Below are 14318 nucleotides of genomic sequence, written 5' to 3' on the forward strand. Positions count from 1 at the left end.
GTGCATATTATAAGCTAACCTCAATGTTGTTGAAGCTGACACACTGGGATCCTTCAAGAAGCTGCTTGATGAGATTCTGGGATCAATAAGCTACTAACAACCAAACGAGCAAGATGGGCTGAATGGCCTCCTCTCGTTTGGAAACTTTCTTATGTTCTTAAAACCCACCCTTAGCTCTCCATCACCCACAAAGGAACATGGATCTGTAGACATGCACCACACAGGTGGATGGATGCAGGGACAGACAGACCCTCCTTAAATATCCAGGATCTCATATTCTGAGTGACCTGAACTAAATAATGGTAATAGCAAGTTTTTTTGACAGCTAGAGAGCTGGTTCTCCAGATATATGCAACATGTTGTGTTGCAGACAACTGCAGGATGTTACAGTTGCGCGTGCGCACTAACGGGTAGTTTACATGTGCGCGAGATACCTGTGCGCACGCATTTAAATGTGCCGGCTTATTAAAATACCATTACTATATTCAGACACATGTTTTGTATATATGATGTGTATGTTGTGTTTTTAATATGTGGCAGCAGTGTGGCGTAGTGGTTAGGGCTCTGGACTCTTGACCGGAGGGTCGTGGGTTCAATCCCAGGTGGGGACACTGCTGCTGTACCCTTGAGCAAGGTTCTTTACCTAGATTGCTCCAGTAAAAACCCAACTGTATAAATGGGGAATTGTATTATTATTATTCATTTCTTAGCAGACGCCCTTATCCAGGGCGACTTACAATTGTTACAAGATATCACATTATTTTTACATACAATTACCCATTTATACAGTTGGGTTTTTACTGGAGCAATCTAGGTAAAGTACCTTGCTCAAGGGTACAACAGCAGTGTCCCCCATTGGGGATTGAACCCACAACCCTCCGGTCAAGAGTCCAGAGCCCTAACCACTACTCCACACTGTATGCAAGAATAATGTGAAATAATGTATAATGTGATATCTTGTAACAATTGTAAGCCGCCCTGGATAAGGGCGTCTGCTAAGAAATAAATAATAATAATAATAATAATTATGTCTATTGTTTTGTTTTGTCTATTTTATACTATTTGTCCAATAAACTGATTTTTTCCCCCAAAGACATTGCTATTGATCTCTCATGTTTTAAACCTTGAACTGGATCCATTATGATTTTTTTTTTGGTTTGTTTTGTTTTATAAGTTGAACATATTCATCTTCTCGTGTGAAATTAAACAATTTGCATATGCTGTAAGCACCCGCTCCTCCTCTTTTGACGGCCTTCAACAAGAAAGTTGTTCTGGAAATCCACGCCTTCAAAAGCACACAGAATATCTGATTATAATATTCTGGAAGACGAGACTCCCTTTTCAAAGCGCGTAGAAACGACCCATCAGCAGCGACAGCGCTTCAAGGCAGCTTTTGTCGAAATTCTCTTTTTATATTTATTTTCTGTGAACATTAGTTTATGGATAATCGTGTTTGCTTTTAAACCAATTCAATTGTTACAAAAAAAGAATTGTTCTATAGTCCATTCATTTTAATTCCGTACATGGTCTTCTTGTACTAGTGCTAAAATATACACAGCCTTTTTTCTTTCTATATTTACCCGAAACCTCGCTTAATGAAATTTATAATTAATCACCAAATTGAATCATTCAATTTACACATTAGCTAATTAAATTGTTAGCACTATAAATACCCGCTTCACTGATCTCTCAGTTGCGTTTTGATTTCATCGTAACCCACCACCTCCCCATCTCCACCTTTCTTAATAACAGTTTTTATGTTTTATCAAATGGGGGTCTCAGCCTCGTCCAGCCGGCCAGGCAGCGAACCCTCAAACCAAGTTAGGGTTGAACATAAGAACATAAGAAAGTTTCCAAACGAGAGGAGGCCATTCAGCCCATCTTGCTCGTTTGGTTGTTAGTAGCTTATTGATCCCAGAATCTCATCAAGCAGCTTCTTGAAGGATCCCAGGGTGTCAGCTTCAACAACATTACTGGGGAGTTGGTTCCAGACCCTCACAATTCTCTGTGTAAAAAAGTGCCTCCTATTTTCTGTTCTGAATGCCCCTTCATCTAATCTCCATTTATGACCCCTGGTACTTTTTTCTTTTTTCAAGTCAAAGAAGTCCCCTGGGTTGACATTGTCTATACCTTTTAGGATTTTGAATGTTTGAATCAGATCGCCGCGTAGTCTTCTTTGTTCAAGACTGAATAGATTCAATTGTTGATGCCAAATGAATGTGTATATACAGCATACTTTTCTGTTAAATCGCATACTCCGCATTCTCTACAATAAATATTTGTGCTAAAACATTTTGTGATTGGTGTTTGTCCCGAACTACTGAAATATGATTTTAGGAAAGGACATGTCAGCTCTGTGCTTGCATCCAGAGCGCGTCTGCCGATGAAAATAAAAATACCTATAAAAAAAAAAAAAAAAAACAGTATTTGGTTCAACAGAGACAGTTAGTAACTTAAAAACATATAAGCTAAGTGCTCCGTGTCTCTCTGTCCAGTTTGAAATTTGAATGCGCCGCCCCTGCTCGCTCTGCGGCGCTCAGCCAATAGGCAGGGACGGGACGTTTTAAAGAATTGTGGGAAATGTCGTTTTAAAACCTTGAAATCTGCCTTTGCTTCTATGCCTCGATCCCACATATCCCACAATTCCTTTCAATAGGCAGGGACGGGACGTTGTAAAGAATTGTGGGATATGTTTAGTCCCTTTAGTATTTTTTTTTCTGTCTACTTGTTTGTTTTTCGGTATCAGTGTTTTTCCTTTTTCAGTTTTTCAGTGAGCCAGTTAAACATTGGGAGCTTAAATATTAATGGTGCAGAACCTCCCCTAAAAGGGCTCCCGTTATTGAACTTATTAAAAATAAACCATGAGCTAGATGTTACCTTTCTGCAAGAAACCCATATAGATAAGGCAAATCAGTCAAATTGGGAAAACACTGGAAAAGTGATATTTATTTTAGTAACTGCGCACATTTCAGTGTAGGGGTGGCTGTCTTATTTTGGGGAAAGTGCAAGAATGATTTTGTAAAGGGGTGTTTGCTTAAGAAGGGTAGGCTGTGAACTGTCACTTCCATTAGGACATTGATTTAACATCTCAGCCGCAGGATGGAGCACAAGGAGGTTAAGTGACTTCCTCAGGGTCACACAGTGAGTCAGTGGCTGAGCTGGGGTTTGAACCAAGAACCTCCTGGCTACAAGCCTCTTTCTCTACCACTAGACCACCAAGCCTCATAAGCCACCATTGCCAAAAAGGTCAGGGGATCTACATTGGAGGATCCTACATACTATCATTGCTGTAAATTCCTTTGTGAGTATAATTATCTCAGGGGTGACAGACATGTGCCCCTTCTGCTCACACAGAGAAACTTTCATTGTTTTATTAAAGCCCCCTTTTTAAAGACTCTGGTTGTTAAGCAGTTCACAGGGGCAATTTTTATTTTTGGTATTAAATACTGTAGAAAGAAAATGTGTACTGTCCAGCTAATTATATTTGTGGACAAGCCAAGTTATCCATTTTAAAGAGCAGGGAGGATACAATGAATGGCTTATTAAATCAGGATCCTGTGGTTTTAGAATGCTTGTTTTAAGTCGTGTTAAATTGGATTTTAACTTTTATAAAGCAACGCATAATCTAGCATTATTTGATCAAACCTGGTGTGTGAAAGATGTCCTCTGTTATTATTATTATTAGTTTATTTAGCAGACGCCTTTATCCAAGGCGACTTACAGAGACTAGGGTGTGTGAACTATGCATCAGCTGCAGAGTCACTTACAATTACGTCTCACCCGAAAGACGGAGCACAAGGAGGTGAAGTGACTTGCTCAGGGTCACACAATGAGTCAGTGGGATTTGAACCAGGGACCTCCTGGTTATAAACCATTTTCTTTAACCACTGGACCACACAGCTTCCTCTGTGCTGTTGAAGAAGGTGAATTGACTGTGTATATGATTATATAGTGCTGTATTTATTTTTTCTACTCCTACTGATGTAATTAATTTATCAATCCTGAAATTGTATGTAATGATATGATGGTGTGTTTTTCTGTACTGAGAAGCAATTTGTTTAATTTTTTTTTCAAAAGTTAGTTATCTATCTATCTATCTATCTATCTATCTATCTATCTATCTATCTATCTATCTATCTAACAGAATCTTTTATATATTTTTATTTATAATAAAAATTTCTCCTCCCTCCCCCAGACCAATAGTTTGTGGTTGTTCCAGAACTTGCAAACTGGCAGATCAGCACACACGCACACACGCACACGCACATACAGAAACTGTGACGTGCGCACACTGAAGCACACACACACACTTACAAACACTGAAGGGTGAATTTTGAGATTGTGAAGCTTACTAGGTCTCTTTATTACTTCATTGAGACAAAAGGCAAACCTTCACGTGGCTGATAAATGCTTGGGTGAATTGTGTCTGTGGGAGAGGGGACTATGAGAGAGTACAGAGGGGGTTAGAGAGAATGGAGCGTCCGTGCACAGTACAGGAGTCAGGGGTGAGAGGAGAGCCCTGCATGGCCTGACAGTCCGTTTCTCTGGGAGGGTGACAACTTCTCTGTCTCTCACAAAGTCATTTCCATTGCTCCTTTCACTCTCTGTCTCTTATAGAGAGACAGTTTTCTTCCCCTCAATCTCCAATTCTTTCTCAAGTGTGCAATCTTTCAACATATATGTCCTATAGCCCTGCTAACTCTATATCCTCTTCTCATCTCTGTCCTATAGCCCTGCTAACTCTATATCCTCTTCTCATCTCTCCCCTATAGCCCTGCTAACTCTATATCCTCTTCTCATCTCTCCCCTATAGCCCTGCTAACTCTATATCCTCTTCTCATCTCTCTCCTATAGCCCTGCTAACTCTATATCCAGTCCATATTAACTCTGCTCTCTGCTGTGACACTAACTCTATATCCAGTCCATATTAACTCTGCTCTCTGCTCTGACACTAACTCTAGATCTAGTTCATACTAACTCTGCTCTCCTCCACTCTGCCCTGTCAAAGCCCAGGCCCCTCCCTCTAGAGCACAGCCCCGTGTGATTCCAGGAAATCACACACTCTGAGTTTCGTTTTCTTGTGTTATCAACCTCTGCCTCTCGCAGTTTCTGTCTGCAGCTCTGGCATTACACAAAACATCAGAACTAAACATTTCTGTGTCTCTCATTGGTGATAGTGGCAGTCTCTCTGTGCTAGTGATTCTCTCTCTCTCTCTCTCTCTCTCTCTCTCTCGTCTACATCTCTGGCAGTTCACATAATGGCTGAAGCAATCACTTCCGTGTCTGAGGAGCAGTTCAGCTGCTCCGTGTGTCTGGAGATTTTTAAGGATCCGGTCACCCTCCCCTGTGGACACAGTTACTGCATGGAGTGCATTGATTACCACTGGAAACAACCTGAGCAGAGAGGCGCCATCAGCTGCCCCCAGTGCCGACACAACTTCTCTCCTAAACCCGTCTTGAGAAAGAACTTTGTCTTGGCTGATGTTGTGGAGAGACTGAAGCAGACGGGACTCAGCCCCTCTCTCTCCGCTCACAGTCTCACTGGGACTGGACACGTGCCCTGTGACTTCTGCACTGGGAGAAAACTGGGAGCGGTGAGATCCTGTCTGACTTGCAGCGCCTCCTACTGCCCAGAGCACCTCAAACCTCACTTCACGGTCTTGTCTTTCAAGAGGCACCAGCTGGTGGAGGCCACTGGAGATCTGATTCAGACTCTGTGCCAGCAGCACCACAGACCTCTGGAGGTGTTCTGTAGGACGGACTGGAGCTTTGTGTGTCTGCTGTGTGCAGCCACCAAACACAGGAGCCACTGTACAGTCACCCCTGAGGAAGAGAGAGCCAGCACACAGGTGAGAGGGGCACGGGGAGGGCACTCTATTACAGGAGCCACTGTACAGTCACCCCTGAGGATGAGAGAGCCAGCACACAGGTGAGAGGGGCACGGGGAGGGTACTCTATTACAGGAGCCACTGTACAGTCACCCCTGAGGATGAGAGAGCCAGCACACAGGTGAGAGGGGCACGGGGAGGGTACTCTATTACAGGAGCCACTGTACAGTCACCCCTGAGGATGAGAGAGCCAGCACACAGGTGAGAGGGGCACGGGGAGGGTACTCTATTACAGGAGCCACTGTACAGTCACCCCTGAGGATGAGAGAGCCAGCACACAGGTGAGAGGGGCACGGGGAGGGTACTCTATTACAGGAGCCACTGTACAGTCACCCCTGAGGATGAGAGAGCCAGCACACAGGTGAGAGGGGCACGGGGAGGGTACTCTATTACAGGAGCCACTGTACAGTCACCCCTGAGGATGAGAGAGCCAGCACACAGGTGAGAGGGGCACGGGGAGGGTACTCTATTACAGGAGCCTCTGTACAGTCACCCCTGAGGAAGAGAGAGCCAGCACACAGGTGAGAGGGGCACGGGGAGGGTACTCTATTACAGGAGCCACTGTACAGTCACCCCTGAGGAAGAGAGAGAGCCAGCACACAGGTGACAGGGGCACGGGGAGGGTACTGATTTTCATCTCTATTACAGGAGCAAAACTCCAAGAGAAATGTAACCTTTTTGTATCTATCTTTTACATTGTGTCTGTCCCACCACACCATGTCTATCTCCCTATACTGTCCATATCTAAGCACTGTGTCTATCTCTAGCACTGTGTGTGTCTATCTCTGTACACTGTGTCTATCTCTAGCACTGTGTGTGTCTATCTCTGTACACTGTGTCTATCTCTAGCACTGTGTGTGTCTATCTCTGTACACTGTGTCTATCTCTAGCACTGTGTGTGTCTATCTCTGTACACTGTGTCTATCTCTAGCACTGTGTGTGTCTATCTCTGTACACTGTGTCTATCTCTAGCACTGTGTGTGTCTATCTCTGTACACTGTGTCTATCTCTAAGCACTGTGTGTGTCTATCTCTGTACACTGTGTCTATCTCTAGCACTGTGTGTGTATCTCTAGCACTGTGTGTGTCTATCTCTGTACACTGTGTCTATCTCTAGCGCTGTGTGTGTCTATCTCTGTACACTGTGTCTATCTCTAGCACTGTGTGTGTCTATCTCTGTACACTGTGTCTATCTCTAGCACTGTGTGTGTCTATCTCTGTACACTGTGTCTATCTCTGTACACTGTGTCTATCTCTAGCACTGTGTGTGTCTATCTCTGTACACTGTGTCTATCTCTAAGCACTGTGTGTGTCTATCTCTGTACACTGTGTCTATCTCTAAGTGCTGTGTGTGTCTATCTCTGTACACTGTGTCTATCTCTAGCACTGTGTGTGTCTATCTCTGTACACTGTGTCTATCTCTAGCACTGTGTGTGTCTATCTCTGTACACTGTGTCTATCTCTAGCACTGTGTGTGTCTATCTCTGTACACTGTGTCTATCTCTAGCACTGTGTGTGTCTATCTCTGTACACTGTGTCTATCTCTAGCACTGTGTGTGTCTATCTCTGTACACTGTGTCTATCTCTAGCACTGTGTGTGTCTATCTCTGTACACTGTGTCTATCTCTAGCACTGTGTGTGTCTATCTCTGTACACTGTGTCTATCTCTAGCACTGTGTGTGTCTATCTCTGTACACTGTGTCTATCTCTAGCACTGTGTGTGTCTATCTCTGTACACTGTGTCTATCTCTAGCACTGTGTGTGTCTATCTCTGTACACTGTGTCTATCTCTGTACACTGTGTCTATCTCTAGCACTGTGCGTGTCTATCTCTAGCACTGTGTGTGTCTATCTCTGTACACTGTGTCTATCTCTGTACACTGTGTGTGTCTATCTCTGTACACTGTGTCTATCTCTAGCACTGTGTGTGTCTATCTCTGTACACTGTGTCTATCTCTAGCACTGTGTGTGTCTATCTCTGTACACTGTGTCTATCTCTAGCACTGTGTGTGTCTATCTCTGTACACTGTGTCTATCTCTAGCACTGTGTGTGTATCTCTAGCACTGTGTGTGTCTATCTCTGTACACTGTGTCTATCTCTGTACACTGTGTCTATCTCTAGCACTGTGTGTGTCTATCTCTGTACACTGTGTCTATCTCTAGCACTGTGTGTGTCTATCTCTGTACACTGTGTCTATCTCTAGCACTGTGTGTGTATCTCTAGCACTGTGTGTGTATCTCTAGCACTGTGTGTGTCTATCTCTAAGCACTGTGTCTATCTCTAGCACTGTGTGTGTCTATCTCTGTACACTGTGTCTATCTCTAGCACTGTGTGTGTCTATCTCTGTACACTGTGTCTATCTCTAGCACTGTGTGTGTCGATCTCTGTACACTGTGTCTATCTCTAGCACTGTGTGTGTCTATCTCTGTACACTGTGTCTATCTCTAGCACTGTGTGTGTCTGTCTCTAGCCCTGTGTGTGTCTATCTCTGTACACTGTGTCCTTATCCAGGGCGACTTACAATTGTTACAAGATATCACATTATTTTTACATACAATTCCCCATTTATACAGTTGGGTTTTTACTGGAGCAATCTAGGTAAAGTACCTTGCTCAAGGGTACAACAGCAGTGTCCCCCCACCTGGGATTGAACCCACGACCCTCCGGTCAAGAGTCCAGAGCCCTGACCACTACTCCACACTGCTGCCCTGCGAGTCTCTGTGCGAGACTCTGTCCCAGCCCTTATAAAAGTTCACCATAGTAAATCTGCATTATAATTTCACACTTTCACCAGGTTTACTAATATAATTTTTTTTAAACACACATTTACCTTGCTATCACAGCTTTCTTATGTTCAACTGAGTAAGCCTCACCATGCTGTGCTGCACTGTGCTATATGACAATACCATAATAATGATATAGGACTTTCATAAGGGTGACGTCTCCATCTCTCTCTCTATCTCCTCTCTACACTGACACAAGTTTACCAGAGTAAGTTTGCATGGAAATGTTGTACTTTCACTGTGCTTTCTCCTATATTTCTACCACACATTGACTTGCTTTTCCTGTGTTCTACTGTGTATTTGCTATGAGTGTATACGCCTCGCCATGCTTTCACTGTGCTTCACTACACTATATTGTGATAACGCCATGATTAAAACAGTCTTAGACAATCTGCATTTAAATGCAGCTTTTAAATCTGACAAATGTGAGCGTTCTTTCACCTTCATTTGAAAAAGTCCAAATCTCGGTCCAAATTTGGTTGAGGAGAAAACGTACAAAATAATTGGCTCCGCTATCTTTAAAAACAAGACAAGTTTGTGACACGGTGTCTTTTGCTGGTGATGCAGGCGGTGGAGCTGCACTCTTGTGTGTGGTGGAAGGAGGGCGTTCAGCTGGCGAAGCAGGCGTACGACACGCTCAAGGCCTGGATCCCCAAGCGAGAGGCCTCTGCCAGCCAGCTTCGGTACATCGCCCAGCAGCTGGAAAGGATGAGACGAGAAGCCAACTACAGCCGCAAAGTGAGGGGTCTGGCCGCTGTGGGGGCCTTTGTTTCGGCGTTGTGCACTGCAGGCCTGGGCGCGCCTCTGCTGGGGGCGGTGGCTGGGGGCGTGGCCGTCACGACGGCTATGACGGCCATATGGGGCGTGGCGCAGAGAGTAGAGAGCTTCAAGACCAGCGACTGCATGAAGACCGCCAGGAAGATCACAGAGACCGACAAGGAGGCCGCCAAAAAGGTGGTCAGGCTGATGAAGGAGCTGGACAAGATGGTCGAAAGGATCGCAGCCTCTCAAAGGTGTGTCGACAGCCCAGAGCCGCTCAGGAAGGAGCACGTCTTCACAAGATTAGTCTCCGCAGGGCTGTTCGCTGGTACAACCCTTCTGACCGCGCGAAACGTGAACAAGATGGCCTTCCTGATGGGCAAGCTGGCAAAGAACATGAGGGCCATCAGCGTGCCTGGCGAGACAGCGGCCTGCGGGCCCAGGGTACGGTGTTTGTGAACAACTCATGCATCTGTTCGTTGTGTCTGATTGTTTTTCAGTCATCACCCTGCCCAACTAAGATCCCACTGCAGTGATGCCAAAAATATTCAATTTCCAACATTGATATTGTCAAACAATATTGTAGACGAGCAGGGCACTTAAAATCATCTTGGATCAATACGGGAAGCAGCTCTGATCTTTAGATAACACCAGAGGTGTTTATTTGACAGAGTCTATTTGACAGCAGTGACTCACCGCTCACTGACACAAGCGCACGCACTCACACAGGCACCTCCACACTCTTGCGGACGCACACACCTCTCAGGGTGATTTTCACCAATGAATAACAAATCACAGAAATACTCCCAAATGAACCATAAACACGTAAAATAATAACTTGAACAATTATCACAAAAACAGTAATCCAATATTTACAATAATCAACAAATAATCGCAGTTTCCACACAACCCTTCACAAGTCTGCTCTGGCAATATCCATGTATGACAAATGCATACTGGTATATAAAACAAGCAAGATGGGCTGAATGGCCTCCTCTCGCCTGTAACCTTTCTTATGTTCTAATGCTTTGTATAATAAATATTTTGATTAATATCACATTAAAAAAGTTAAATACATGTTTCAATACAATTAAATATATAAGAACATAAGAAAGTTTCCAAACGAGAGGGGACCATTCAGCCCATCTTGCTCGTTTGGTTGTTAGTAGCTTATTGATCCCAGAATCTCATCAAGCAGCTTCTTGAAGGATCCCAGGGTGTCGGCTTCAACAACATTACTGGGGAGTTGGTTCCAGACCCTCACAATTCTCTGTGTAAAAAAGTGCCTCCTATTTTCTGTTCTGAAAGCCCCTTTATCTAATCTCCATTTATGACCCCTGGTCCTTTTTTCTTTTTTCAAGTCAAAGAAGTCCCCCGGGTTGACATTGTCTATACCTTTTAGGATTTTGAATGTTTGATATAATTTAAGTACTGTATAATTATATATATAGGGAGAGAGAGAGAGATTTAATGCTTAATCAATGTCTAAGGTCAACAACACATTATACATTTCAGTGAAAAATACATTAAAAACTAATTTTTAATGTATTTTTATTCAGTTCCAAAATATTTATAATATTTACACCAATTTGTTGATAAATATATTTATTACATTTAAACAGCATCCATAAATAATGTTTTAAAAATGTATGACAGAGTCATTCAATTTAAGGGCTCATATATACTTGAGTTGTTTGCTTCTAGTTTGGTGACATTAAGGGGTATTTTTCTTTTTTTTTGAAAAATGGTGCTATTGACACCTTGGAGTGAATTGTGAACTCCCCCAATGTGTTTAAATGACACCATGTTAAACTGCAGTACTGTATAATCATATTGATCATTAAGATAGTCTTTTTCACCCCAGTGAAGCAGAGTAGAGACTGTAAGGAGGATCCAGTGTGCAGCACAAATTCATGATTCTTCTTCTGTCAAAGAAAAACTGCATTGGTCAAAACAGCAAAAACTGAAATCGGATCAAACTGACATCTGAAAAGTGCAGCTCTAGTGACAACTGAAATATACATTTATAGTCATAAAAAAAGCTTGTAGTTCAGCAGAGTGAGTTCCTGCTGGTTGTAAGAGGCTCTGTTGTTTTTTTTGTCTCCTCTACAGTTGGTCTTCTCGGTAGTTGGGCTGGGATTTGACATCACGGTCCTGGTTAGTGCTGCCCTGGAACAGGCCGCAAAACAAGGGAATGAGGCCGCCCACATGTTAAGACAAGCGGCGGACCAAAGTGAAGAAAGCCTGAAAGAGCTCAAGAACACCCTGGGTGAAATTGAGTGAGGTGTGACACTGTTTGGAACACCCTGGTGAAATTGAGTGAGGTGTGACGCTGTTTGGAACACCCTGGGTGAAATTGAGTGAGGTGTGACGCTGTTTGGAACACCCTGGGTGAAATTGAGTGAGGTGTGATGCTGTTTGGAACACCCTGGGTGAAATTGAGTGAGGTGTGACGCTGTTTGGAACACCCTGGGTGAAATTGAGTGAGGTGTGACGCTGTTTGGAACACCCTGGGTGAAATTGAGTGAGGTGGGACGCTGTTTGGAACACCCTGGGTGAAATTGAGTGAGGTGTGACGCTGTTTGGATCACCCTGGGTGAAATTGAGTGAGGTGTGACGCTGTTTGGAACACCCTGGGTGAAATTGAGTGAGGTGTGACGCTGTTTGGAACACCCTGGGTGAAATTGAGTGAGGTGTGACGCTGTTTGGAACACCCTGGGTGAAATTGAGTGAGGTGGGACGCTGTTTGGATCACCCTGGGTGAAAATGAGTGAGGTGTGACGCTGTTCTCAACACAAAAATAGTTTGACTTTCAATTCATTCTGTTTGATGGAGAAGCACATATTGAACAGTTATTATGTGATTATCAGAAGTAGGTCATGGTGGCGCCACCTAGTGACAACAATTAGTAACTGTTGCATTTGCATCTCCATGTCCATGGTGCCCTTAACAACCGCATGCAATTTCACCGCTGTGTCCTACCGTTTGTGAGATATGGTGTGTTGATGTGGTTACTTACTTTCTAATCACCCTGTCTCTCTCTCTCTCTCTCTCTCTCTCTCTCTCTCTCTCTCTCTCTCTCTCTCTCTCTCTCTCTCTCTCTCTCTCTCTCTCTCTCTCTCTCTCTCTCTCTCTCTCTCTCTCTCTCTCTCTCTCTCTCTCTCTCTCTCTCTCTCTCTCTCTCTCTCTCTCTCTGTCTCTGTGAACACGCTGCCTCAGCACCAACAGCGATGATGCTAAAGAGGAATTCTCAGTCCGCTGGTTTGCAGAGAGGGTTCTCAAGCCTTTACGCTGAGAGGGGTCCGATGGATGGACGGATATCAGAAAACCAGAAAATGGATTCATATTTTATTTTGCTTTATTTTTTTCAATAAAGAGGAAGAATTTCCACCATTGATATGTTGCTTATCTTTACATTCCAAAAAGTAAGATTTCGATTTTTTTTATAATTTGCTTCTCTCTCTTTTTCACCCCTCATGTTTTTGGTTAGCTTCACCGGTACACATTCATTTGTAAAAATGAGGTGTCTGTATAATTTGTATACGAAGACCTGGACATTGTTTTCCTTTACAATTGATTGAAATATCGCTGTGATTAATTAACCTGTGTAAATGATTATAACAATTGAGCAATTGTGTGCATTTTGGGGTATAAGGGAGCCCAGGTTTTACCCTGTGATGCTTCGATACAGACCAGTGTGGTCACATCAGCTCTTTCCTTTATTCTAAATAAAGTGCTTTTGTGTGCAATTGTGGAACATTGCGTTTATTTTTTGGAAGTTAAATTCATGACCTGCATTTGTGATGCACACCTTATAGAATATTATGTGTGAGACATCCTTTCATGTGTATGCTTATCTTAAAATCCTGAACAGCCAAGAATATATCAGTTCACAGCAGCAGTGTGTCTGTGCATGTCTCTCTGTGTGTGTCTGTCTGTATAGAGCTGCAGTTCAGAGTAGCAGTGTGTCTGTGCATGTCTCTCTGTGTGTGTCTGTCTGTATAGAGCTGCAGTTCACAGCAGCAGTGTGTCTGTGCATGTCTCTCTGTGTGTGTCTGTCTGTATAGAGCTGCAGTTCACAGCAGCAGTGTGTCTGTGCATGTCTCTCTGTGTGTCTGTATAGAGCTGCAGTTCACAGTAGCAGTGTGTCTGTGCATGTCTCTCTGTGTGTGTCTGTCTGTATAGAGCTGCAGTTCACAGCAGCAGTGTGTCTGTGCATGTCTCTCTGTGTGTGTCTGTCTGTATAGAGCTGCAGTTCAGAGTAGCAGTGTGTCTGTGCATGTCTCTCTGTGTGTGTCTGTCTGTATAGAGCTGCAGTTCACAGCAGCAGTGTGTCTGTGCGTGTCTCTGTGTGTGTGTCTGTCTGTATAGAGCTGCAGTTCAGAGTAGCAGTGTGTCTGTGCGTGTCTCTGTGTGTGTGTCTGTCTGTATAGAGCTGCAGTTCAGAGTAGCAGTGTGCATGTGTGTTTCTGTGCATGTGTATCATTTTTTACAATTATAGGTTTTATAGTAAACATGTACTATAGTAAATCTATTTTATAAATGCTGAGTTTATGTACACCATATGTTTCTGTCATCATTACTATAACGGGCTTATAACCAGAAGGTCCCCGGTTCAAATCCCACCTCAGCCAATGACTCATTGTGTGACCCTGAACAAGTCACTTCACCTCCTTGTGCTCCGTCTTTCGGGTGAGACGTAGTTGTAAGTGACTCTGCAGCTGATGCATAATTCACACACCCTAGTCTCTGTAAGTCGCCTTGGATAAAGGCGTCTGCTAAATAAACAAATAATAATAATAATAAAAATAGTTTTCTTAATATTATTGTAGAGAAACTGCAGAAATTACAGTACAAATATAGTCCATATACAATACTGTAAACAAAAC

At 43.4% G+C, this 14318-nt stretch overlaps 1 protein-coding gene across 2 annotated transcripts; it reads left to right on the plus strand.

Moving 5' to 3' along the window:
• Positions 1-2663: 2663 nt before the first annotated feature.
• LOC117966788 (E3 ubiquitin-protein ligase TRIM47-like) lies at positions 2664-13178 on the plus strand. 2 transcript variants are annotated; one of them, XR_009320421.1, is made up of 5 exons: positions 2664-3301; positions 5251-5849; positions 9238-9873; positions 11542-12163; positions 12649-13178. XR_009320421.1 is itself a non-coding variant. In XM_059018582.1 (5 exons), exons 2-4 carry the CDS (start codon positions 5259-5261, stop codon positions 11710-11712), a joined length of 1398 nt encoding a protein of 465 aa, XP_058874565.1. In that variant the 5' UTR covers positions 2664-3301; positions 5251-5258; the 3' UTR covers position 11713; positions 12649-13178. The 2 variants fall into 2 exon arrangements, 1 of the variants encoding a protein (XP_058874565.1); XM_059018582.1 differs by having other exon boundaries at positions 11542-11713.
• The last annotated feature ends 1140 nt before the right edge of the window (positions 13179-14318 follow it).

This window comes from Acipenser ruthenus, chromosome 60 (assembly GCF_902713425.1).
Source record: "Acipenser ruthenus chromosome 60, fAciRut3.2 maternal haplotype, whole genome shotgun sequence".
In the NCBI taxonomy this organism is placed as follows: Eukaryota; Metazoa; Chordata; class Actinopteri; order Acipenseriformes; family Acipenseridae; genus Acipenser; species Acipenser ruthenus.

What these genes read in the sequence shown, in the direction of transcription:
- LOC117966788 (XM_059018582.1), top strand. Translation starts at nt 5,259, where the DNA reads ATGGCTGAAGCAATCACTTCCGTGTCTGAGGAGCAGTTCAGCTGCTCC. An exon ending in AAGAGAGAGCCAGCACACAG is followed by an intron (nt 5,850 to 9,237) that starts GTGAGAGGGGCA and finishes CTGGTGATGCAG; the next exon opens with GCGGTGGAGCTGCACTCTTG. An exon ending in CAGCGGCCTGCGGGCCCAGG is followed by an intron (nt 9,874 to 11,541) that starts GTACGGTGTTTG and finishes TCTCCTCTACAG; the next exon opens with TTGGTCTTCTCGGTAGTTGG.